The sequence below is a fragment of the Mesoplodon mirus genome (assembly GCF_964341445.2).
Source record: "Mesoplodon mirus genome assembly, chromosome: 7".
Lineage (NCBI taxonomy): Eukaryota > Metazoa > Chordata > Mammalia > Artiodactyla > Ziphiidae > Mesoplodon > Mesoplodon mirus.
This window is the reverse complement of record NC_138983.1, coordinates 9,982,495-10,008,317: the sequence shown is the minus strand read 5'-3', so window position 1 is coordinate 10,008,317 and position 25,823 is coordinate 9,982,495. Positions and strand designations below refer to the sequence as shown.

At 61.8% G+C, this 25,823-nt stretch overlaps 2 protein-coding genes across 8 annotated transcripts in view; both read left to right on the top strand.

Moving 5' to 3' along the window:
- The window catches only part of DAGLA (diacylglycerol lipase alpha), a 62,964-nt gene extending 59,044 nt beyond the window's left edge, over positions 1–3,920 (top strand). The window contains exon 20 of the mRNA XM_082627240.1: positions 253–3,920. Coding sequence (XP_082483366.1) covers positions 253–1,204 — 952 coding nt within the window. The 3' untranslated portion in view covers positions 1,205–3,920. The remainder of the gene's footprint in view (positions 1–252) is intronic.
- Positions 3,921–8,802: 4,882 nt separating this feature from the next.
- The window catches only part of MYRF (myelin regulatory factor), a 31,069-nt gene continuing 14,048 nt past the window's right edge, over positions 8,803–25,823 (top strand). For 4 of the 7 annotated variants that reach the window (XM_082629598.1, XM_082629597.1, XM_082629596.1 and 1 more), the window contains exons 1-5: positions 8,803–8,934; positions 21,155–21,242; positions 21,435–21,698; positions 24,170–24,231; positions 25,148–25,406. In XM_082629598.1, coding sequence (XP_082485724.1) covers positions 8,889–8,934; positions 21,155–21,242; positions 21,435–21,698; positions 24,170–24,231; positions 25,148–25,406 — 719 coding nt within the window. In that variant the 5' untranslated portion in view covers positions 8,803–8,888. Of the gene's footprint in view, positions 8,935–21,154; positions 21,243–21,434; positions 21,699–24,169; positions 24,232–24,251; positions 24,498–25,147; positions 25,407–25,823 lie in introns of those variants that run through there. The other 3 variants (XM_082629600.1, XM_082629599.1, XM_082629601.1) reach the window with 2 other exon arrangements.

The window sequence follows — 25,823 nt, the reverse complement described above, 5'->3', positions numbered from 1 at the left end:
AGTCTCCAGGTGGGTACAGCGAGTCAGTGCAGTGATGGGCACCAGTGCAGGCCCCTGGCCCCCTCTCCCCAGCTCAGCCCTGCATCGACTCTCTTGTCTTCTATCTTGGGGTCTGGTTTTTAAAAAGGAGGGTTCCCTGTCCCCAGACTGTTCAACCACTTTCCCCTCCTCCCCCTCCCCAAGTTCCCTCCCGCCGGGGAGCTAGGGGTGGGCCCCCGCCCCGCTGAGTCTCACCCCTCCCTGCCCCCTCAGGAGCAAGTCCCAGTCTGAGATGAGCCTGGAGGGCTTCTCGGAGGGGCAGCTGCTGTCCCCTGTGGCCGCGGCAGCCCGCCAGGACCCAGTGGAGCTGCTGCTGCTGTCCACCCAGGAGCGGCTGGCGGCCGAGCTGCAGTCGCGGCGGGCGCCGCTGGCCACCATGGAGAGCCTCTCGGACACGGAGTCGCTGTACAGCTTCGACTCGCGCCGCTCCTCCGGCTTCCGCAGCATCCGCGGCTCGCCCAGCCTCCACGCCGTGCTGGAGCGCGACGAGGGCCACCTCTTCTACATCGACCCTGCCATCCCCGAGGAGAACCCGTCCCTGAGCTCGCGCACTGAGCTGCTGGCAGCCGACAGCCTGTCCAAGCACTCGCAGGACACGCAGACCCTGGAGGCCACCCTGGGCAGCGGGGGCATCACCCCCGAGCGGCCCCCCAGCGCAGCCGCCCACAACGAGCTGGAAGAAGGGGGTGGCGGCGGGGCAGCCCCCCGCAGCGGAGAGCTGGCGCTGCACGACGGGCGCCTGGGGGACTCGCCCAGCCCTCAGGTGCTGGAGTTCGCCGAGTTCATCGACAGCCTCTTCAACCTGGACAGCAAGAGCAGCTCTTTCCAGGACCTCTACTGCATGGTGGTGCCCGAGAGCCCCACCAGCGACTACGCCGAGGGCCCAAAGTCCCCCAGCCAGCAAGAGATCCTGCTCCGCGCCCAGTTTGAGCCCAACCTGGTGCCCAAGCCCCCAAGGCTCTTCGCTGGCTCAGCCGACCCTTCCTCGGGCATCTCGTTGTCGCCCTCCTTCCCACTCAGCTCCTCGGGCGAGCTCATGGACCTGACACCCACGGGCCTCAGCAGCCAGGAGTGCCTGGCAGTGGACAAGATCCGGACTTCCACCCCCACCGGCCATGGGGCCAGCCCCGCCAAGCAGGATGACCTGGTCATCTCGGCACGCTAGCACCCCAGGAGTTGCTGCCAGCTGAGGCCCAGGCCAGAGCAGGTGGCTCCTCAGGCTTCTGGTGGCTGCCCCCCAGGCCGGGCAGCTTTGAGGAGAGGCCCCCACAGGGCCAGTGTAGCCTCAGGCATTGGGCATTGCTGCTGAGCTGGGGGTCCGCATCCCTACCTCAGCTTTGGAACCCCCAGAGCCAAGGCAGCTGGGATCTGGGCCCCCCAGATAGGGAATGACAGGGAGGGGCGTGGAGCAGGGAGAAGCCTGGGGCAGGCTGCCAGGTGGACAGGGCAACACTCCGCCCTCTCAGCCTGAGTGCCCGCCACAGGGGCATCCTGGTACCTCCTATTCCGGGACAGGCCATGAGTATGCTGACTCCCCGTCACTGCCCTCTGGCTGCTCTCCCAGGGTGGAAATGGAGAGCGGCCCCCTCCCCACGTATTCTCAACTGTGGTCCAGGCTGGCATCTGCCCTGGCCACCCCCAGATCTGGTGCCTGCTGGCCAGCCCCCTGGGGTGACCCCCCCACCAAGGTGGCCCGCAGTGCTGTGTATGTTTACAGAAGCTGCTGGGCTGGGCTCAGGATGTGTCCTGGGCTTGCAGGCCCCCTGACCCCTGCTGCAATCATGTGTTTAGTAGCCCCCTTCTGGGCAGGCAGGCGCCAGCCTCCACAGGGCCCAAGGCAGCCATGGGGCCTGGAGGGGCCTACAGGAGGGTGGGGTCAGGGCCGCCCCTTCTCTGCTTGATCTCCCTCATGCTGATCCCTCTGTCAATGGGTCCTGGGTACCCAGGCCTACCCCATTACTTCCTGGCCTGCCTTCTACCCCCGGGGATCCTGGCCGCTCAAAGGGTGGAGGGCACAGGTGTGACCACCCCTGCCTGCAGAGTCAGTGCCCTGGAAGGAAGGAGGGCCCCACCAAACCCCCTTTTAATCACCTCCCCCCAGGCCTAGGCACCCCAGGCCCTGGGCTCTGCAGCCAAACACGCCTCCACTCTGCACAGCTGCCCCTCCCCGCTGGCCTGGGCTGTCTCCTGGGTGCGGGCCTCTCTTCCCTCCCACCCACAATGTCCTGTTGGCCCTAAGTGGAGCCAAGGGTGGGGTATTGTGGGACCCCTCTAGAGACCCAGGAGGGCCAGGGGCCCTGGGGCCATCCCAGTTTAGCCTGAGGCCTCCACAGCCCCGACTTGGGAGGGTTCCTTCCCTGCTGGGTTGGAGAAGCAGCGGGGAAGTGGAGCCCCTGCCTGTCCCCAGAGACAGAGCGGGGAGGGGGCGCATGCCGGCGCGGGGCGTGTGTGTGCATGTGCATGAGTGTGTGCCGAGGAAGGGGCTGCTGGGGCACCCTCCCCGCCCTGCCCGCCCTGCCTGCCTGCTGCCCCTCCCAGCCTGCCAAGAAAACAGGCAGAAACATGATGGGCACCATGTGGCGGGGGCCGCGGGACGAGCTCAGCTTCAGACACCGCCCGTCCCCCTTGTCTCACCGGCTGCTCTGACCCCTGGTTTGGAAAACTGGCGTGTGCCGAGGCGTTGACCGCCCGCTTGTGCCTTCATTTCCTTGGAGGCAAGGTCCCACGACTCTGGGCCCGCCCATGGCCTCCCTGGGTTGGCTAGGCTCCCCTGACCAAGACCCCAGCCTCATGATCGCTGGTACCTGGGACCCCTGCCCACCCTGACACATGGGTACAGAGACCTGGGAGCTGGGCCTCCCTCACCCTCTGCGACTCCCAAACCTCATCAGCCCCATCAGGCTTCTGCCCCTGCTGGGCCCACCCCCTTTCCCGCACAGAAGCAAGACGGAATCAGTGGCACTTAAAGTTTAAAAAAAAAAAAAAAGACAAATCATAAATCAGAGTAGAGTTCCAACAAGCACCCCAGCCCGTAGCAGGGAGACTTGGGGTCTGGCCTTTTTTTTTTTTTTTTTTTCGCGGTACGTGGGCCTCTCACTGTTGCGGCCTCTCCCGTTGCGGAGCACAGGCTCCGGACGTGCAGGCCCAGCGGCCATGGCTCATGGGCCCAGCCGCTCCACAGCATGTGGGATCTTCCCGGACCGGGGCACGAACCCGTGTCCCCTGCATCGGCAGGCGGACTCTCAACCACTGCGCCACCAGGGAAGCCCAGGAGTCTGGCCTTTTAACTTCTCCTCCACCAGGGTGGGCCTGGGATCTCTGAGGGGGCGTGGTGCCCACCCATGCCCAGGACTGAGCCATCAGGGACAGACTCCCCACCCCCAAGTCTGCAGCCGCACAGGGTTACAGGCTTGGGGCTGGGGCAGGCTCGGACTCAGCCCTGGACGCTCCAGGGTCGGCCCACATCTCACCCACCCCCTCCCCGCCTCTCCCCTGCAGGATGGGCCTGCTGCGTGTCTCTCCCTTCCTCTGCACACTACACTTGGGGGGTCTGAGCCACCCCCCTCAGCCCAGCTCGGCTCAGACCGACCCCCACTCTGTCCCCCAGACCTGCAGCACAAGGTTTCCCGGCCGTACGCTGGCCTGTCCTCCCAGGGGCCCGGGCAACCTCCATATGCAATCGGTAGTGAGCAGCTGGGCCCCGCAGACACTCATGCACTGTACGTGCCATTCTCCCATGACTTTTTGTACTTAATGTATGAAAAATCCAAACTAATATTGCTGTAAAAAGGAGAGACAAATTAATATAGCTTATTCTATAAATATATCTGTATATAAAGTTTTCTGTATATTGTATAGAGCTGTGTATAAACTGGATGTAGAAGCACACTGGCCGCCTTGAGTGACCTCTCTTCCCTGCAGGTGGGGTGGAGGCTGGGGCAGGGTGGCGGGAGGGGACCTCTGAGGTTGGCTGTCACCACTGCCGATGCCCTGGTCCAGGACCACACTTTGAGTTGCAATGAGAGACCAGAAGACCCTCAGAGCCCCATTTGAATGGGGGGCAGCTCGTTGTTGAGCCCTACCTGCATGAGGTACATGCCAGGGGCTCCGTCTGACCTCATTGGGGCCTTGAAAGATGGGGCTTCTTAGCCCCTTCTCCCTGAGGGGTCTGGGGCTCCGAGAGGGTAAGTAAACTGCCCAAGAGCACAGAGGGGTACCAGGCAGGTCTGACAGTGCCCGCCCCTTCCCCCCAGTGCTGAGAGCCAGGGTGGGGTGAGGGCGCTAAAACTCCCTGGCTGGGTAGCACTGGAATGCAGGGCCCACTGGAAGTCTTTGCTGAGGGCTTCTCTAGGAGGGTACAGAAGACCTGGCCAGGCTCAGGGCACCCCAGGTGCACCCTCCCAGCCTGGGCCCGGGACAGGGAGGCCTGGGGAGTGGCTGCAAGGCCACGGTGGGCAGGCAGCTGGGCCTCCAGCCAGCCCCGGGCCCAGGCCTGCCCTCTCCTCGCAGCAGATGGCGCTGTTCCTCTAGCCAGTCCCAACGGGACCTGCAGCGTGCAGCCCAGGCACTGACCCAGCCAAGTTGTGACCGGACCTTGACCTTCCCCTCCCCACACTGCCCACCCTCCCAGCCCTGAGTCCAGAGTGGGGAGTTGGAGAGGATGATAGAAGAGTTCTGTCTTCACCCAGGCCTCTTTGAACAGAAGAAACGGAGGCTACATAAGGGTGGAAACTTGCTCAAGGTCACTCAAGCCTGGGGACAGATCCAGGACCAGAACCCAGGCCTCCAGGCCAGGACTCCGGCCTCCACCCTCGCCTCACGGTTTTCAGAGGTTCTTCACACCCTGTAGTCTCATTTGGTGTGCATATTATCCTATCTAATTAGTGGAGCAGAAGCAGAAGAAGCTGAGGACCAGAGAGGTTCTGTGACTTGCCTAAGGTCACACAGCCAGAGCGAGGAATGGGGAGGGCCCCTCGTGAGGAGCAATTCCGGGAAGAGCTGGAGCAGCGCTTTGCCTCTCAGACCCTCGGATGTCCCCTTCCGTCTCCGCTGGGAGGGAGGTGGGAGAGAGGTTACCCTGCAGGGTCCCCAGCCTCCCTGACTCCCTGGGTTCACACCCACCACCCTCTGGGCCCTCCTCTCTTCCTCTGCAAAATGGGCGGATGCCAGGGCTGCGTGGGCCCACGGGAGGCCTGGAGTGCTGCGGTAGGGAGGGTTCTGTCCACAGAACCCCACCCTCTCCTGGGCTGGCCTCCAGCCCGTTACTCATTAACCCTCAAGTCCCTGCCCCCCTTTCCCCAGGGCTGCCTGCTGAGCTGCCAGCTCCTCCTGGCCCTACTGGCACTCAAAGGCCAGCACTGGGCACTGGAAACTGACCTGGAATCAGAGAAAACACCATTTATCAATCACTTCCCTGGTACTTTACCTACACCGTGAGGTGGCAATAATGGGCTGATTTAGAGATGAGGCCTCCAAGGACCAGAGGACAGGGCTTGGAGAATGGCTGGGCCAGCCCACAGGGACAGCCATGTCTGCCGGGCCAGGACTGAAATCTCGGTCCCTCACTCATGTGGCTTGGTGGGGCGGGGGTACCAATGGGGACCCCTCTCCATGGATGAGCCCCTCAAGGTCCTGATTGTGCAAGGCTCCCTGGGGCTCCCTCGCCAGTCTCCACCTCCTTCATTATGGATTTGGGGGTGGCAGCCTCGACTCTTAGCTGAGCCCTGGAGTCTGGGACCTTTCAGCCACCCTTCTCCCCCAGCCCAGAGATGAAGATCCCTGGGGACCGTTGCTCCTTTGCTCAGTGGCCCAGTGGAGTCAGGGGAGACGGCAGGGCTAGAACCTCCGAGCGAGGCCAGCTCCCACGGGATTAACAGGAGGCTGCATCCCCCCCCCACCCCCCGCGCAACTTCAAGGCTGACCCAGAGACACAGTAATGCAGCCTGCGAAGTTGGGTGTTGGGAACAAAACATGCATAGCCCACCCACCCATGGCAAGGGCAACGCATAGCTCATTGGGATGGCCCTCTGATGGTGGACTTTTTGGTACCCTGTGGGATGTGGCAGAAAGACCTGCTGGTGGGGGAGGCTTATAAAGAAGCCGGTTTTCCAGCCAGTCCTGGGCAACTGCTAAAATGAATTCACTTTTAAATATCACACGGCGTAGGCGGTGTCTACTGTGTCCACAGGCAGACCTGACCCGGGTGTGGGAGGGGGCGGAGCAGAGAATAACAATTGTCTTAAGGGAGGCTGCAGAGGGGGAGAAACCTCTGGGGTGCATCAGCTGGAAAAGAATAGGCGTCTCAGTGTGGCCCTCTCCCCCGCCCCCGCTTGGCCCGGCCCCTGCGTGGGGGAGCACTGGTCAGCACACACAGCTGGGGCCTCCAGCAAAATCCCATTCTATATATCTAAGAGCAACAGCTCGGAGAGCGGCCCCTGGGGGACAAAACCTCATTGTGAGGTACCCGCCGGCCTGGGCGTCCCCTCCCCCAGCCCCAGAACTGTCGTGGCATTGACCCTCCTCGGCGGGCCACCACAGGCCTGCTGACTGGGCCACATCTGGGGCTCAGGCCCTGGCCGTCCCTCCCCTGTGGCTGGCCACTGGGGAGGGGGAGGGTGGCCTGGGAGGAAGCCGCTTTGCAGGCTCTCACCCCCACCCCTACCAGGCAGCCCCACTTGTACCCCACTCTCCTCTGGGGGGCCACTGGTGGGCAGAGTTGAGAGCTCTGGGCTGGCTAGGCTGGCATCTTGATCTGCCAGTGAGTCCTCCCACCCCCCAAGGGCCTCAGTTTCAGTTTTGTCTTCGGTCAAACAGTTCTGGGGTGGGATGGGTTTTTCCAGCTCTAACCTGCTGTGTCTGAGGACCCAGGGAGGCTGTGAGCTGAGTCACTCTGTAGTGAGATGATTCGCTGGGTCCAGGATTCCAGAATTCTCTGCTTCCAAGGTTTCAGAGGTCTAGGGTTCGGCAGTGTGAAGCTGCCACCATCCATTCATTCATCACATATTTATTGAGCACCTACTGTGTGCCAGGTAGTGTTCTTGGTGCTGAAGCTAGAGCAATCACCAAGCCAGAAAAATCCCTTACCCTCATAGAGCTTCCATTCTCGAGGGAGGAGAAGGATAATAACAAAGAGTAGATACAACTCTTTTATGTGGGGAGAAAGAAAGGCCTAGGTAGGGGGAGTTGCTTTCAATAGGATGGTCAGTGAGGTGATGAGTGAACTGAGACCTGACTACTACAAAGGAACCAGGCCTGTGGGATCAACATTGCAGACAGACGGAACAGCATGTTCCAAGGCCCTGCGGCAGGGAAGTCCCTGGTGGTCCAGTGATTAGGACTCCGCGCTTCTACTGCAGGGGGCACGGGTTTGATCCCTAGCCAGGGAAATAAGATCCTGCATGCTGTGTGGCCAAAAAAAAAAAAAAATCAAGGCCCTGTGGCAGGTGTGGGTCTGGCATATGTGAGTGAAGGCAAGGAGGCCTTTTGGTGGCTGTGACTTAGTGAGCAATGGAGAGAAAAATAGGAGCTGAGGTCAGCGGTACAGGCAGGGGCAGGTCATACAAGGCCTTGGAAACCAGGGTGGGAGTTTAGATATTGTTTTTTAAATGTTTATTGAAGTATAGTTGGTTTACAATGTTGTGTTAGTTTCTGCTGTACAGCAAAGTGAATCAGTTATACATATATAATGCCATTTGCAGCAACATGGATGGACCTAGATATTGTTTTGAGTGCAAAGGGAGACCACAGGTTTTAGCAAAGAGGTGAAATGATCTGATTTACATTTTAAAAAGAGTAATTTGGGAGGATGTTAGAGGAGATTGGGTGGGGAGAGAGGCTGTGCAGTTGGGCAGAAAAGAGATGAGGGGGCACCCACAGGGGTGGAGGCAGAGGGACAAGGCTGGTGGGTTCACTCAGGACCCTCTTGGATGACTGAGGGGGGAGTTTCCGAGGTCAGCCAGGATCTGGCACTGATGCTGCCTTTGATGCTAATTACTTGGAAACCCTTCGACCTGCACTGTTCAATACCGCAGCCACACATAGCTATTTAAATTTGAACTAATTAAAATTAACTAAAATTGAGAAGTCAGTTTCTCAGTCTCAGCAGGCACATTTCAAGTACTCAGTAGCCACATGTGGCCAGCGGCGACCATGCTGGACAACGCAGAGAGCATTTCCATCGTCACGGAAGGTTACACAGGACAGACTTCCTCAGACGGTACTGAACTTCACTGAGCCTCAGTTTCCTCATCTGTAAAATGCACATAATAGTTTCTCCTTTGTAGGGTACCTGAGAGGACAACGTGAGATAACCCCTGTAGAGCGCTCACTGTGGGCCTGGCACATAACAAATATTCGAGAAATGCAGGTTATTATTATTATTGCCGAGAGGGGGGTGGATAAAGGAGAGGAAACGGGGGATGCCTCTGAGGTTTGGTTCTGAAAATCTAAGATTCAGAAGCCCGCTATCTTCCCCTGCCCAAGGGGCGGCCGAGGACTGCGGGGGCCCTGCCCTCCCGGCATAAGGGCTGGGCCGCCCCTCGACCCCCAAGCTGGTTAGGACCCCGCGCCGAGCGCCCCCTGGAGGAGCCCCGCGTGTCCTGCCCGCCGCGGGGCTGCGGCGCGGGGATGGGGCGGGCCGGCAGGGGGCGCTGCGCGCGACGGGCGGGCGGGGCGCGTGGGGCGGGCAGGGGCCGGGCCAGTGCCGCGCGGGGGGCGAGCGCGGCGGCGGGCCGGGCGGGACCGCAGCCGGAGCCGAGCCGGGACTGTCGCGCGGGCCGCGCCGGCGATGCCGCGCCCCCGGGCCGGGCTGTAGCGGGGCCGGGGTGGAGTGTACGCGGGGCAGGCCGGACATGGAGGTGGTGGACGAGACGGAGGCGCTGCAGCGCTTCTTCGAAGGTGAGGGACCGCGGGCCGGCGGGGGCGGCGACCCTCTCGCGCTGGGAACCCGCAGCCGATCTCCCCGGGGACTGGGACCCCCGACTGTGCTTTCATCAAGCTGGGATCCCCCCATCCCCCGCCCAGAACGCCTCCTCTGGGCTGGGGCCCTCCTCTGTCTCCTGGAGGTTACTACCCACCTCCGCTGAAGTTGGGCTCCCCACTCCCCGTCCCCCAACACACAACTTCCTTGGAGCTGTATCCCCTTCCCTGCTCGGTCCTCCTTCATGCCTTCCAGGACCTGCAGTCCCCCCTAAATTCTGACACCTCCCACCCCTAGCGCACTTCCCGACGCCGGGACCCTCTACTGTGCTTCCCTGGGACCCCATCCAGGCTGGGGCCCCCAGCATGCCTTCTAGGATCTTCCATGCCTCATAGGCTGGCACCCCAGCATGCCTCCCAGAGACTGGAACCCCCGCCTAGAGACCCAGGCACCCTGTGTGCCTTTCAGGTTGGCACCTACTCCCAGCCTGACTCCTGCCCCCAGCGCCTCCCCACCAGTGCTTCCCTGAGACAGGGACCCCCATCAAGACTGTCACCCACCTTCCACAAGGCTGCTCCCTCCCCCACAGCTGAACTTCCCCTTGAAGCGGGTATCTCTTCCCTACTTAGGGCTGGGAACCCCTCCCCAGCATTCCTCTGTGGGCTGGATTTCCCCACCTCCCACCCTGGAATACTCTCGTTGGTTCTGGAACCTTCTTGAAGTTGGCATCCCCCCCCCCCCCCCCCCCCCCCGTTAACCACCTCCGCACTCCGAGACCCTCCCAAAGCTGTGAACTGCATCCTGCCAGCTCTGTGTGGCTCCTCGGGGCTGTTTCACTCACACCTGTCCCTGGAGCTATGCCTCCTCTGGCTGTGCCCCCATCCCAGGAGTGACCTCATCCCCTCACCTTGGCCCTGATAGGACCCTCCCCAGGGCTGGGATCTACACACACCCTACAATATTTTCTTCTACCCTCTCCCCGCTCCTGGCCAGTGGTTCCGAGGGTCTGCTCCTACATCTCACCCACTCCCCTTTCCTGAGTAGTCTCTGCCCCTTGAGGCTATCCCCCTCTTAGGTTCTGGGTTCAGGAGGGATGAGACCGAGTGTGGGAGGGGGTGCAGAGGTGCAGGCTGACATCTCCCAGCTTCTCAGACTCTCACTGGAACATCCAGCCTGACCCTCTGGGTGCTTTTGTGTCCCTCTCCACCAACCTCGGTAGCCCAGCCTCTGCCCCCACCCTCCTAGTCCCTAAGTCCATATCCTGCACCTCAGTGCCTTCAGAACCCAAAACTCAATGATCCAGAACCTGCCATTAGTGTGAACCTGCCCATGGCGAGGCGTGGGTGGCCCACGGGGCACACTGTGCTGCAGCTGTTGGACCACAGGGCAGTGAATTAGGGTCCAAGTTTCAAGCCCAGCGCCCAGAGCCCTTTGGAGTCCCATGAGGCAGCAAGGAAGGCCTTTCTTTGACTTAGTTTCTCCCTGTCTGTGACTTCCAGTGGAGTGGGAGCCTTTGTCCACTCTGCTTGCTGGACAGCCCAGGTAAGGGCATCCCCAAGCCTCAGGCCTCCCCACTCCAGGATTCTGGACACCCCCAGAATCCAATAAATCAAGTTTGGACTAGATGAAGTGGTTGATCCTCAGGTAATTGGGCCATTTGAGGGTCCTAGGCGTTTCCCCGTCAGTCCCGGGGGCTCTTGTTCTCCCCATATCCTTTTCCTCCTTTAAGAGCCTTGAGGGGCCTTATGGGGGCTGGGGGCTCTGGGGAGGTAGGAAGGGGACACTAGTCCTTGCTCGGGGGCCACTATTTTGGGGGTGCCCGGAGCCCGCCAGACATCCCAGATGACTCACAGACCAGGCCCCCTTGCTTCCTGCAGAAATCCCTGTGCCTCCTTCCCCCAGGACCCTGGGCCTGGGCAGAGGGGTGGGCCTGGCTGGCCCAGGCTCCCTGTCTCCTGAGCCAAACTTTCCCTCCTGGCCGTGGGCGGGGGGTGGGGGTGGGGGTGGGGGTGGGGCCTGACGCCACAGCTCAGCCATGTGGCCGGCCTGGCTGGCCTGGCGGGGAGGCTGCGCTGCTCCCTCCAGAGAGATAAGAGCAGACTCAAGAATGTCTGTGGAGAGAGCCAGGGACTGGAGAAGTGCTCCCAGAGCCTGAGATGGGGGGAAGGTGGGGCAGGCGCTGAGGGCTGGGGTCTCCGGGGCCACTTGCGGGGGAAGGCCTGGCCAGGAATTCGGTGGGCAGCGGCATGTGGGGGACGTAGTGGGGGTGTTAGGGCGCCCCTGGGCGGGGGCGCTGCTGAGTGTGCTCACGAGTGGAAGTGTGGAAGTGCAGCGGTGCTTTTGCACACGTGGATGTATTTCCCAGGAGGAGGGTGGGGAAGCAATGCATGCTTCGCACTTAGGGCTGGGGACACCTGAGCGCTCATCCTGGGTCCCGCTTGGCCTTGGTCACTCCCCAGGACAGTGGGTATGGCAGGCAGGGTCTGTGCTTTCAGCTCTGGACTTGGAGGTGGGAAAGGGCTTGGCTGAAGGGGGCAGGGCGTGCCCAGGCCCCTCGTGTGACGTGGCCCACTCTCCAGGCACACCAAGCATATGCCCTGGGTCCTGCCTGGTCCTGTGCGGTGGGCCTGGCTGTACCCTGCCTCAGGCTGGTGGGCTGGAAGCTAAGGCGCTTTGGGCCTCAGGTGGGAGGCTGGGACAGGGCGGCCCCCTCGAGGCTGGTACAGCCGGGCCCCCGTGACTGCCCTGCTAATCCCCTAGAGGGAGGCTGCGGCCGCCCAGATCGGCGGGCACAGGGCCTGCAGAGAGGGGACCCTCCGGGCAGGATGCACTGGCTCCCAGCAGGTAACCGGGGCACAGTGGCAGGTGTTCTCCTCATCACCTTGACCGGCTGGGGCCTTGGACTTCCAGAGCCCGTCAGGGACAGGGCAAGGCAGCATCGGAGGATCCCTATAGGACTTTAGAGGTTCTGACGCAGACTTGGCCACTGAGAGCTGCGTGACCCTGTGCAGAGCTCTTGCTCTCGCTGGGCCCCTTTTCCTCACCTGCAAGACAGGAGTGGGTGGCAGAGCAGGTCCTGATGACGCCCTCGACTGAGCCTTGCCCGCCAGCCCTGGGGAAGAGGGACGTTTTAGAAGGGGGAGGGTGCTGGCCCCTGGCTCCGGGGGCACACGGGGCACGAGTGAGCAGCGATCAGCACTCAGAAAGCCGGTGGGTGTGGAGGATGCCACTGAGGGGAGCTGGGCTGGAAGGGCCACCGAGAGGTTGGGGGACTGCCCTTGGCCTCTAGAGCCCCGCCAGGGCTGGAGGTGGGAGCCGGGTTTTCACTCCTTCCATACTTGATGGGTGCCTTGGCCTGGTGACTTTATTTCTCTGGCCTCATGTCCCCTCCTCGGGTAGGCAGGTGCGCTGGACCAGAGCAGGGACTTCCAATGTGATTCTTTTTAGCCACCAAGCAAAGAGAAACTCCTGGCCTCCGAATAGGACATATACACTGGACACAGGGCGGATGGGCTCCTCACAGACCCCAGACGCCAGATCCTGGTTTGAAAGCCACCCTTCCCCAGCTCTGGGATGTGGGAGGGGAGCGGTGGCGTTGGCCCCCTTTCCCAGGGCCTAAGACTGCGGCTCTGAGAGAAGGGAGTTAGCCAGCGTGAGCCAAGGCTGACACCCAGGCCTCAGCACACCCCTCTGCCACCAGGGCCTTGGGGGAGGGAGGGTGGCCTTCCTATGGGGACCAGCATCTCTGCCTCCAGAGGGCAGGAGGAAGCCCCAGGAGGAGACCACCTGACCGCATGTGGGAGAAGACGCCCACCCTGGACAGGAATCTGGGGCTGAGGCGCAGTGTGTGATAGGATGGCACTGTGCCTTGTGTCCGCCTGTCTGTCTGCAGTGCGACCAGGGAGTAGGTGGATGGGGGAGACCGCCAGACCCCTGACTCTCAAGGAGATGAGATGGAGTGCCTCTTGGGTCCACCCAGAGCCCCCCTGGAGGACTCCTGTCCCAGCCCCACCTCCCAAGGTCCTGACTCCAGCTGGAGGGGAAGTGGTAGCCAGGGGTCTGACTCATCGCCCTGTCCCCAACACGCAGCGCAGGGCCACACGGGGTGGGAGGGGGGCAGGAAATGTTCCCAAGGAATGGAAGCAACAATGACTGTGTGAACAGAGGCGGGGTGGGGGGCGCACCCCAGGAAGCTGACTCTCTGTGAGGGCCTGGCTCGGTACAGAGGAGCGGAGCCACGGAAGCCGGCTGCTTCCAACCTGCTGGCCTCAGGGCCTCTCCTGAGTCTGGGGGCCTGGGCAGAGTACCCCTAGGGGTCTTAGGCAGAGCCAAGCAGGGTGTCTGGGGGAAAGACAGGCTGCTCTGGGCAGAACGGCCTCCTCCTGGGGGCCTGGCCCCCGCTCCCTGACTCCCAAGGGCCTACAGGACTGGGGGGCCCTGGCAGCAGAGGCTGCTGGGTAACAGTCCGGCAGGGCTGCTGATTGGCTGCTGCCGTTGGACTTTGCCCACTCGATAAGGACGGGGAGAAGAAATCATTAACTGAATTATTAACCAGGGATGGCCCCGCCCCACCCAGGCTGCCTGCCCTTTTTTCCCACCTTCTTCCTCCTCACGGCCCCCTCCTCTGGGCCTCAGTTTTCCTCACAGCCTAGGTGTGTGTATGGGGGGCCTCCCCTCTCCCCTCCGTCTCCAGCCCCTGCTGCCACCGTGTTGGGCAGCCCCTCGGGTCTGTGTTGGTCATGTGCACTCCCTGGGGTGGGCTGAAGGTCGGTCCCTAGCTCTGCCGCTTACCCACGGTCCTTCTCCTGGGCCTATCACTGTACCTCTTTGTGCCTCCATTTTCCCACCTGTAGAATGGGAATACAGTTGCAGTAGGAGTACCCGCCTCTCAGGGTTTCCGTGGGGGTTAGGTAAAAGGGGCTTGAGCAGGGGTTAGGTAAAAGGGGCTTGAGCAGGGCCTCGTGCAGTGCCTGGCACGGTTCCACTCCATGAATGTCAGCCTGGATTGTGATTATTCTCCCCTGGGAGGCTTACAACAGGTATTATGCTCCCCACTTGGAGGACTTATTGGTCCATGGGTAGGTCGGTGCCCTCAAGCTTGGGCTGGGGCCTGTGGCTGGCACTGTGTGCCTTGGGAAAGCCCCTCACCCTCTCTGGGCTACTTATTCCAGGGATGAGCACACTCTGTACTCAGGAGCTCTGCTGCATGACAGGTCTGGCCCTGCCTGGTCCTAATGCCTGCTCCAGCTGGGCCTGCCCCACCCTCTACCCCAGAGATTCAGAACTTGGCCCTTGGGCAGGTGGCAGGGGGAAGGGGCTTGACTGTCCTTTGTCTGTGCCTGCCACACCCAGGCCGGAGGTTCTCGCATGTGGTGTCTCCCGGGAGTCCTGGGCCTCTGTGGAAGCGCAGGTGGTGTCCCCTCACTTCCGAGAGGGGGCTGCTGAGGCAGGAGGGGAAGGCGATGGGTCAGGCCCACTCAGGGCAGCCACGGCAGAGCTGGGCTGGGATCCCGGGTCTCCTGACCCATCACAGTTGGGTGCTAGCTTGTAGTGGGGTGGAGGGAGCCTCTCCTCCTTGCGTGCTGAGGGTCCTGACCCACCACTGATGGCTGTGCTGGGTGACTGCCATCCAGCCCCTTGACCTCTCTGGGCCTCAGAGCCCTCACTCAGATGATCTAGGTTGTGTGACATAAGCAGTGAGACCCCAGGAGTGCCAAGGCCTGGAGTGGGAGGGAAGGAAGTTGGGTCCTGAGCCCCACCCCCACTGGCCTGGACTATGCACAGGGGGCTTCAGGGCTTCCTGGCCTCCCCCTGACTCCAGGCTGCATCAGTGCAAAAATTTTCCCTCCATCTGACCTAGACCCCTCCAGCCCCGCAATGCACAACCGCAGCCTCTGTCTCTCTGAGGAGCTTGGGGACCCTCCCTCACTCCCCTCTTCATCATCTCAGTCCCCTGTGCTCTCTTCTCCCCCCATGGTTCTCCCTCCTGGGGTCTGTGGCCTTGGCGGGGGCTGGGGGGTGGGAGGCAGTCCCCATCCCCTGCTTTGCTAACTTGGAGGGGGCTGCCTTTGGCGGTGGAGTTTGGGGTCTGTGACACCAAGTTCGCTCAGCTGGACTGGCTCCACCTAGAGCTGATGGGCAGGTGTGTTGGCCTGGGCCTGCCATTGGGTCAGTGAGCATTGGTAGGCACAAGTGTAGAAGTCTGTGAGGTGCGCTGAGATGTGAACATGCCTCAGGGCCTTTGCAGTGCCTCCCCACTGCCTGGAATGCGCTTCTCAGATGTCCATGTGGCTCACCTCCTTCGTATCTTTGCTCAGTAAAGCCCTCCCTGCTATCCTGTTTAGAATTGCAACTCTTCCCCACCCTCCTAGCACCCCAGCCCCTCTCCCTGCTTTATTGTCTCCATAGCATTTGTCACCTTCTAAAATGCTGTGGATTTTACCCATCTAGCTTGTCATCTGACTCTGCATCCAGAATGTCAGTTCCATGTAGGCAGTAGGTTTTGTCTGTTTACTGCTTTATCTCCAGAGCCTAGAATTGTGCCTGATACACAGTAGATGCTCAGTAAATAATTGCGTGAATGAATGAATGAGCACACTTGGAGCATGCTGGTATATGCACATGTGTGTGTCAGTGTGCGGGGGGTGTGCCTCTGTATATGTGTATGTTCGGATGTACACGATCATGTGCGTGCCAGTGGATACATGCCTGGGAGTGTGCCCTTGTGTATGCACGTGCCTGTGGGGCATGCTGGTGTATGAACACAGGTGGGCATGGGTAACCCTGGTAGAGACCTGCTCCCACCCCAAGCTGCAGGGTCTCTACTCTGCCTCTGTGGAGAGGGGCCTTCCCCAGCCTGCCTGGCCTAGTCCCTGCGGGAGAGGGCTGGGGGCCCCCAGAGCAAAGTGGAGATCCCTAGGGACCAATGTGGGTTCCCTAAGAAGAGGCCACAACTGTTGGGCCCGCCTCTGTCGGACCTGGCTTGGGAGCATCTTCAGGCTGTGAGTTCAGCCTTGTGTGGACCTGAGGACAGGGTGGCAGCTGTGTGGGGACTAGGGGAGGACATAGCTATAGCCCAGGGGTAGCTGAAGATTTCAGGTCCCCTGGAGGATCTGGGTCTCTGCAGGCAGGAGGCAGGGCTCTACCGCATTTTTGGCAAGAAGTTGAGAGGGAACAAAGACAACCGTGGATCAGATTTAAGGACCTGATGGCAGTGACTCCAGAGCTACATCCTTGTCATTCAGCCCCAGGATAATTGGGGATTTGATGCAGAGGTGCAAAGCGTAGCTTGCAGAATCAAGCATTTGGCCTGAAGGCATTTTGAGTGAGAAGGCTCTGGTCACAAGTTGAAGCCTGAAGTAGTTGTCATATTAATCAATTAATAAAGATTAATAAAGATCGAAAGTCCAAACCAAGGGAGGTGAGAGCCCTCTGTGCCCCGTCCCAGTGTGAACTAGTTTGGTGCATGTTGATCAGCTCAGTCAATACTGGGAAATGAGCCACAGCACTGGGGGCCCTCTGTGACTGGGGTGATTGAGGAGGGACTGCCAGGGGAGGCAGGCAGTCACAGAAGGCTTGCCCACTGGAGAGGGGATGGCTAGAGCCAAATACTGGAGGCTGGACTGTGCCATGCGTGTGCCAGAATAACATCATGGCACAGGTTGTGCCTGGGCAGGAAAGGAGGTGGGAGTCCCAGGAGAGGTGGGGACAGAGCGATTTGAGGAATGGCCTTCTGGGGGTGAGGAGCTTTCCCACCATCTCACTGAAGACTCACGACCACCCCGTGACGCAGGGATCTCCTTCACTTGAGAGAGAAGGGAACTGAGGCACAGAGAGGTCAGGTCACTCGCTGAGGGTCACGCAGCAGTGAAGGGGGACCCGTGTTGGCAACCAGGCCTCTTTGAGCCCAGGGGTCCCTTAGGGCATTATGGGGATGCCAAGGTGGGCAGTTCCTTGACCACTGCTGCCCTGGCCCAGCCATTGCCCCTCAGGATGCCCCTCAGATTCAGATGCCTGGAGTGGACACTCAACAGCAGGGGGACAGACCTGTGTCCTGTTAGCCCCAGGTTCAGATCAGCTAGGCCTGGCCGGCATCCTTAGGCCATGGCCTGCCCTGCACACGGCCACGTGGCCGACGGGATTTCCGCCATGTTTGGGGCATGAATTGACAAGTGCCCCATTGACGGTTGAGGGGGAGGGTGTGGGCAGGGCACAAGCCTCCCACTGTGCCGGGTCCCCACCCTCCCCCGTTCCCCGGGACAATGGCCGAGACTCAGCCAGTGGCCACAGCTGGTGGGGGGGGGCATGAGCACGAGGGGGCAGGAAGGGAAGGGTCCAGGGTGGAGGACCACCTGGGCCCCCATCCGCCCTCATCCCGCACCTGGCTTGTGTCCCCTCGGTTCCTCTTCTGCCTAGCTGGGTGGCCTTAAAGGGAGGAGGAGAGAGGAGGGGAGGGGCTTCCTTCCCACAGCCCCGATCCCGCCTGCCTGGGAAGGAGCAGTGTCTGGCTCCTGTTAAAAGCAGGTAATAAAGGGCCTAATTAATGAGGAGCAGCTGGGGTGCATAGCTCAGCAGGGCAGGGGCAGTGCCTGGAGGGGCCCTGTCTAGCCCTGGACCCTGGCCACGGCATGGCCGGGCGGAGGTGCCCAGACTCAGACAGGCCTGGTCCCAGTGCCCCGCTTGCCACTTTGCTCATTCATCCCGTGAACATTTATCGTGTGCCTGCAGTGTGCTTAGATGCTTACACCGCTGAGAGACAAAACGGGGCAGGACTCACAGCCCAGTGGCCACACCTCTAAGCTATGGGAAAGGCGGTTATCCTTTCTGAGCCGCAGTTTCCTCATCTGTGAAAGAGGGAACAAGAAAACCACCTACCCCGTAGGGTTGTCATGGGAATTAAATATGAGCCATATAAAGTGTGTGGCATGGCTGGGCAGAGTGACCGCTCGGTGAGTGTGTGCTATGGGCAGTGGGTGGGCAGAGAACTGATTCTTCCCCCGAGGTGGGTGCTGGGCAGGGGAGCAAAGAGCCTGATGAGAAAGTAGAAAAGGAGGCCGCTCAGGAGAATGGGGGAGTCAGACGTGGCCTCTCGGAGGAACTTACATTTAAGCCAAAACCTAGAGTCACGAGGAATGGGAACAGCATGTGCAAAGGCCCTGATGTGCAAGTGGGTGTTTGTCCCAGGATGGAATGAGGCGGGGGCTGGACTGTGGAGAGTTGCAGGGAGGGGCACTGAGGCAGGAGCTACCACGGGGGCAGGCAGGGGGTCGACCACGCCAGGCCTTTGACTGATGAGGGTTCTGGTTATCCTGAGCAATGGGAAGTTGAAGGGTCTGGGGAGAGGGAGGGCAGGGATGCTGGTTTGTGACCTGGTGGTGCCACCTTCAGGCTGCGGGACCTTGGGCAGCCTCCCCACCTCCCGGGGAGGTCTTGAGGATCAGCATGAGACACTCTTAGCTTCCTTCCTGACGGGTATCTGCTGCTGCTCAGCGGAGTTCCAGGATGTTCCAGCGTTCTTTGGGGAGCAGTGGGGGAGGGGGCCCTGCCTTTCTCCTGGGTTCCTGGGGGCTCTGCCCCAGCCTCAGGAGTCAAGGAGCCACTCCACCCTGTCCTGCTGGAACGTTGGGTTAGAGATCGTTTGTGTGGTTCATGGGATAGGCAGGGGGCATCTCCTGGGTGGCTGGACCATTTGGGACAGGCGGTGAGGACCCCCAGAGAAAGAGGAGGTGTGGGGTCAGTGTTCCTCAGGAGGCCCACCAACCCCCCAAACCTCATACTTCTCTCCCACCCATTGGCCCACCCCCACCCTGCCCCAGTGGCTCCCCCCTCCCTCCTCCATCCTCCCGTCCGCCCGGCCCCTGGCACCGAGGGTCTCTCCTCCCCCCAACCACATCTGGTTCTCGTTAGGGTCTCCCAAGATGCCTCTGTCTGAGGCACCCCCCATCCCAGGGGAGGTGGGCAGGAGGATTAGGGGTGATTAGGAGTGCTCCTGGCCAGGGGAGGAGGAGGAGGGGAGGAGGGGGCCTGGCCTGTTATAAATAGCAGCACCATGACTCTATCACCCCATCATTCACTGTGGATTCCAAGTTCAGTCTCAAAACCCTGCAGCTTCAGCAGCCAAGGTGGGAGTGACGCTCCAGTACCCCCTCCCTCCCCATCTCCTGTGCCTGGTCCTCCCTCAGGACCACCCGCTCCCCCTCATCCAGTGGGGGCAGCCCAGCTTGGCTGGGAAGCCTCAGCGACCACCAACTACACTTTCCCTCTTGGAGTCAGGCCCCTGCACTTGAGTTTGGCTTCTCCTTACTGTGTGGCCTTGGGCAAGAGGCTTGACTTCTCTGAACAAAGGGGATGATGCTAATAACAAACACCAAGTCTGCAGGGGCGATTGGGAGGTAAACCCGTAAAGCACTTAGGATAGTGCTGGGGCCTGGCAGGCACTCAGTGTGAGCCACTCTCATCGTCACCATTATAGGCTGGGAGAATTATGTCACAGTGCACAGGAAGAGCCTGTAGGATGCCTTACATATGATAAACTCCTATGATTACTAATGTACTCGGCTCTGAAAGTGCCTGGCACACAGCAGGCGCTCAATAAATGGGACCTCCGGTTAACAGGGAAGGACGGGGTGGGGGTCCTAGAACCTCGGCATGCAGCCTGGTCATTCCCAGCTTGAGAAGCTCCCCTTGCCCTGGGCGGCCATTGGCGGTGCTTGGTGGGTGTCCCTTGTTCCTGGCTGGGTGAGTCCGGTGTGGGGGCCAGCAGGAGGGCCTGTCCCAGGCAGCGCGTGACTCCTAGGAGGGCTTAGCCACTCATTAATCACCTAAGCGGGGCTCAGCATTCTTGAAATGCCGGCCAGGGCCAGGGAGGGGCCTGGGCTGGGGGTTCCTGGGGACCCCAGGGCTCTGGGGAGTAGGGACAGCCACTCTGTTTGCTGAGCACCCACTGTGTTCCGGGCACTTTATATACCTTAACTTGTTTCATCCTCAGAAGAACCCTGTAAAGTGTTAGCTGTTCATGTCCCCATTTTACTGAGGCGACTGAGGCTCAGAGAGGGTATGGGACCTGCCCAAGGTCACACAGCAGGGAGTAGGTGAGCTAGGATTTATGACTGGACCTGAGCTCTGTTCCCAGGGTTCACCAGGGGAGGGGGCATGCGGCGCAGACCCCAGACTCAAGGCCTAGGGGCCTGTGGGAGGGGCGCCTCCTGCCTCAGTGGGGCCAGCCAGCCCAGGTCAGCAGTGTGGGTGGGGCAGTCCTCCATTATCGGAGTTGACGCATCTCCCACGTCAGCCCCCTTATCACCCAGCACTCCAGCTCCCCCTGCAAGGTGACCCCGGGAGTGGAAAGGCCAGCGCCTCCCCCTCTCCTTCGCTGCTGATGCCCAAGAGCACTGGGCTGCCTTTTCTGTGAGTCCCTCCCGTTGGTGGGGCTGGGGCTAGCGGGAAGGGCCCAGGAGAGGTCAGGCAGAGGAGCAGTGCTCAGGCCACCATCGTTCCCTGCCAAACCTCTCTGGGGCCGTTTCCTCCTCTGGGCTCAGCCCTCGATGTGGGGGTGATGGGCACACGCAGTGAGGGTGGGCTGGGCACTCCTGACTCCTACCCCTGCTCCCTCGCCACCTGCAGCTGAGGCCCGGGGTTCAGGAGTCTCCCCCAGCCCCATGGGCCCCCCAGGATGTGTGGTCCAGCCCAGCCAGGCCTCCTGGTCCCGGCTGCCCGCAGCTGGGCCATCTGGAACCGCCTCCCGGAGTACAGAGCAGGACAGAGTCAGTGAGTCTGGGTCTGAGTCAGTGAGGGGGGTGGTATCCGCTGGGCACCCGGCTAAATAAAGTGCCTCGTTTGCTCCTCACAGCACCCTGTAAGACGGGGAAACGGTTACCCCATTTTATAGACAAGACGAAGGGACTAGCTCATGTCACAAAGCTGGAAAGGAGAATGGAGGGGCAGGAAGCGGCCGGTCTGTCCAGACCTGCTCTCTGGGCCCCGCCCCTCCTTGCAGAGTCCAGCTGGCCTTGTGGACTGAGGGCAGCATCATCAATACCTCCTGGAGGGGTGTCAGGTGGGGGATGATGAGGGACTCCCCCTCCACGTGGATACACAGATCGGGAGGGCCCAGCCTGGGGAGAGTTGGGCTGGGCCCAGAGGCCTAGGAGTCTCGGGAGCCGATCTCTCCCCTCTCTCACGCCCACCCCTCCCCCACAGGCCACGACATCAACGGCGCCCTGGAGCCCTCCAACATAGACACCAGCATCCTGGAGGAGTACATCAGCAAGGAGGACGCCTCTGACCTGTGAGTGGCCCCCGCGGCAGCCCAGCCCCTTTGGCCTCCACCTGGGAGGGGTGACGTGGCCCCGCCTCTGAAAGCCGCTCCTTTCCCAACCACTGAGCCCTCTGCAGCGTCCAAGCCGCCCTGCAGGTGGGAGCCCCGGGAGGGGCGGGGGGGGGGGCCGGGCTGGCGCTGAGCTTCTGCCCTTCTCCGCAGCTGCTTCCCTGACATCTCTGCTCCAGCCAGCGTGGCCTCCTACCCCCACGGGCAGCCAGCGATCCCCGGCTCCAGCGGGGTCCACCACCTGAGCCCCCCCGGGGGCGGACCCTCCCCGGGTCGCCATGGCCCCCTCCCACCCCCGAACTACAGCGCCCCGCTCAACTGCAACAACAACAACGGCATGGGTGCTGCTCCCAAGCCCTTCCTGGGGGGCTCTGGGCCCCCCATCAAGGCAGAGCCCAAGGCTCCCTATGCCCCCGGGTGAGTGAGGGCAGTGGGGGTGGGGTAAGACGCAGAGGCCCAGGCACAGGCGGCCTGTGGGACCAGTGATGGGGGCCTTGGAGGTGCCGGCCAAGGCTGGGCAGTGGGGATCGGGCTGCCCTGTGGGTAGGTAAGGTGGCTGGGGGACCAGGGCCAGGCTGAGGAGGCGCTCACTGCTTTGTGCTAAGGCAGTGGACAGCCACGGAGGGTTCTGAGCAGGGGAGTCATGAGGGCTGACCTAAGTGCTAGAAAAATCTCCATCCCCGAGAGAGAGAGCTGTGTGGAGAGTGGCGGGGAGGGAGTGGGACTGGAGGCAGGAGTGTTTACGTTCAGGGGAGCACCTCTACACGCGTGCAGGCACCCAGGGCACCCAGACCCCTCCCTGCACCAGGCCTATCCAGTCACTCGTGCATTGATAGCTGCTGTTTCCCGCGGCCTCAGGGAGTTGGCCGATGGCGCAGGTGCGGGACCTGAAGTTGGTGCAGATGTTGGGACCCTACCCAAACCGGCCCCCCAGGTCCTCCCCGGCTCCTCTCCAAGGAATCCACGTCAGCGCCTGACCCAATGGCTCAGCCTGGGCCTGGCTGTGACCCAGGGTTCCAGGTGGCCACCAGCCCAGCCAGACTGCAGGGCAGTCCACAGGCACATGCTCGTGGGGAGAGGCAGGGAGCGTGGGTCTGCTCGGCTCTGCAGAGGGGCTCGGAGAAAGTTCTGGGTTCCCCAGGCTCAGGCATGGGGCAGGTGACCCCATCTCTGGGTGGAAGGATGACAGGGTGCTAGGAGCACAACGCCGGCCAGGCAGCCCGGCTCCGTCTCCAGCTCCACCATTTCCGGCCTTCTGGGTGCTAACCCATAACCTCGGCACCCCGGCTGTGAAGTGAACCCCGAATGCTTCCGCCCCCGTGTGACTGTGGAAGTCAGGGGAGGAAACCCAGAGGAAGTACTGGGGGGACAGTGGCTGTGTCTTGACTTACAGGGGGAGGGCCGTGGAGGGGAGCTGGGGTGCCAGGCAGGGGTGAGCCATTTCTGCAGGGCAGCTGGCTGCTTGAGGCACAGAGGCTGTCCCTAAGCCACAGGCCCTGAAGGGCAGGGAGGGAAGGGAACTGACACATAATAAGCACCTGCTGGGTGCCCGCTACTGTTCTCCATGCCTCTGCGAGAGCTCATCGACTGTCCCCAGTAACCAGCTCCTGGGGGACCCCAAAACCAGCCAGCCTGCGAGTAAAGCCCCTCCCCGCTCACAGCAGGATTCAGATGGCACACTGGGGCCATTTCCTAGAGAGAGAAAGCGCTTGTCCAGAACCACTCAGACACGCTGTGGCCCCCGGGCCGCTCCAGGGCCACTGCCCCCACCCATGCCAGGCCCTGTTCTAGGTGGTAAACAAGGCAGGCACATCCCTCCTGTAGTGGCTCCTGCGGTCTAGTGGGGGAGGGAGTGACTAATCAATAAATCAGCAAATCGAGGACTCGTGAGCACCGTAAGGAGTTACAAGGAAGAACACAAGGTCCTGTGGATTTGGCACATTTGATAGGGGCCAGAGGGTGAGAAAGACCTTTACTCAAGGCCGCTGTCAGGGCAGCGCAGGGAGTGGGGGCAGATGGTGGACCCGGAGCTGGAGAGGCCCTGGTCAGCCTGCTGGGCGCAGCAAGGACCGAGCCCCCATCACCTTTTCCTGTCATCTTCACACGGCCTGCAGGCTTTGGGTGAGGGATGGCTTGTCCAGGGGAGCTGGGGGACCCTGCAAGCAGCCCAGGGCTGTGTCCACAAGAGCTGGGCCGCCTCAGAAGCTGCCTGGGCATGACGGTGGGCAGCCTTTCCAGACATGGGGACCAGGATGGCCAAAGAGTGAGATCCCTCAGAGGGTGGCCGCAGCCGCCCCCTCTGGGCGGACTCAGGGTTCACGCAGGACGTGTTGACCTCTCAGAGTTGAGTTTGTTCTTCTGCCCGAACCACTGATAAAACAAAACCTGCAAGAAAAAAATAAGTGCAGGCCTGGCGAGCTGGATCCCTGCCCAGCCTACACCTGCCTGTGGCAGGGCAGCCCCCCTGGTGACCCACTGAAGTTTCCCAGGCCCGGCCCCTAGAGTTTCCAGGAAGTGGGACTTCAGTGGGTGCAGGAAGGAAAGAGCTGGCCTGGCCCTTCGGTCTGCAGAGGGAGTCCTTGAATCCCTGTGCCATCATCAGGGACACAGGTGACACGCTCCCAAGTGCCCTGTAGGTCTGAGGGGATGCTGGGCCAGAGCCCAAGGCCTCCACCCACAACTGGGCCCTGCCAGGCACCCCAAGGTAGCTGGTACAGAGAAATGCCCATAACGGAGGCTGTGAAGAAACCTCGAAGCCTCCAGCCCCTGGGTCTCCGGGACCCTGCCCTGCAGAAGAGCTGCCCGGCTGGAAGGCAGGGGCTCGGCTGCCCACCCGGAAGGCAGGGGCTCGGCTGCCCACCCAACCACCCTTTCCTCTTGCTTCACAGCACGTTGCCAGACTCCCCTCCAGACTCTGGCTCCGAGGCCTACTCCCCCCAGCAGGTGAATGGTGAGTCCAGCGGGCACCGCCCTCCCCCTCTGGGGTTTGGGCAAGTGGCTGGGGCGGCCTTATCGGGAGGGAGGGAGCAAGCAAGGGAGGGAGGGGGCCAGCGGCCGCCCAACAGGCCCAGATTATCGCTGGTCAAATACTCCCCGGCGCTGGCTATTGTTTCCCCATGGGCGGGTGGGGAGCCTGGCCCTGCCTCTGAGCAAGTGTCCCTGCCGGTGATGCCACCCGCCTGCCCGCCTGCGCCATCATGGACGCGCCCTTCGGCGGTAAGTGGGCGGCTGGGGGAGGCTGGGTACAGCCTGGACACAGGCCTGGCTGCTGCCGGGCCCACCTCACCTTGGGAGGTGCTCAGGGGTGCAGTGGCCCCCAGGTGGCCAAGAGCAGAGGGATCACGGGCAGCCCGTCTCCCCACAGCCCAGAGAGGGGTCAAGAGTTCTGTTTATCTTACCAAAAACATCTCTGGAATGCCTCCTGGGGAACAAAGGGAGCTGGGGCCTCCCCCCTCAGGCTGGGGGGCTGGCCCCTGGGGTAGCCGGAGGGAGGAGGGCCCCTGCAGGACGGCGCTGGGGGTCCCGGGAGACTCCTTCCTGAGGTTCAGGGGAGGAGCAGGCCTGAGAGGGGCTGGGGGAGAACCTTGGGATGCGGGACCTCCCCAGGGAGCCGGGCCAGGCCCGGCCGGCCCTGGGGAAGGAGCTGGCTCAGATGGGGCGAAAGGCTGCCCACCCCCTGGGCAGGGTCTGGCCTCCCTGCCTGGGCCTGTAGTGGCCAGCCTCTAGGCTGCCCAGCCTCCTCCCACGTGGGATCGGCGGGAGGGCAGCCCCCAGGCTGGGCTCAGGACGGGGCCGGTATCAGGAGACCCCGCCCGGGGAGAGCTGGTGCTGGGAAACCTAATGGCCACCCCGTATCTCTCCCACAGACCCCCATCTCTTGCGCACCCTAACCCCTGAGAGCCTGTGCCATGTGGGGGTGCCCTCCCGCCCGGAGCACCCCCCCCCACCGCCCCCCCCACCCCCGCCTCACTACCCCATCCTGCAGCGGGATCTGTACATGAAGGCTGAGCCTCCGATGCCCCCCTACGCTGCCATGGGGCAGGGGCTGGTGCCCACCGATCCCCACCACACCCAGCAGTCCCAGATGCTGCACCAGCTGCTGCAGCAACACGGAGCCGGAGCCGAGTATGAGTTGGGCAGCCTTCCCGGGGCGGGGGCGGGGCAGCGGGGGGGGGGGTGGGCCGGTGGGGGCGGGGGGAGGGGAGACTCAGGGCAGCAGCAGGTAGGAGAGAGATGGAGGTAGGGGCGGGGGTGAATGAACCCGGAAGGACCGGAGGCTCTGACCCCAGAGATGGGGGTCAGTGTCATGTATATGTATGTGCGAGCAATGCATCGGGCACTTACGGCCAAGGCCTCATAAGTACCTTATTTGATGGGCATGGCCACCCCCGTTGCCCAGATAGGTAAACTGAGGCTTGGGGGGTGGGATGCTTGCCCTACGGAGGTAGGAGGGAGCTGAGCCACGACTTGAACCTGGGACTGTGCTCTTACCCAGACACCAGTGACTTTCCAGTCACCATGGAGTCCTCGGGGTTCTGAGGA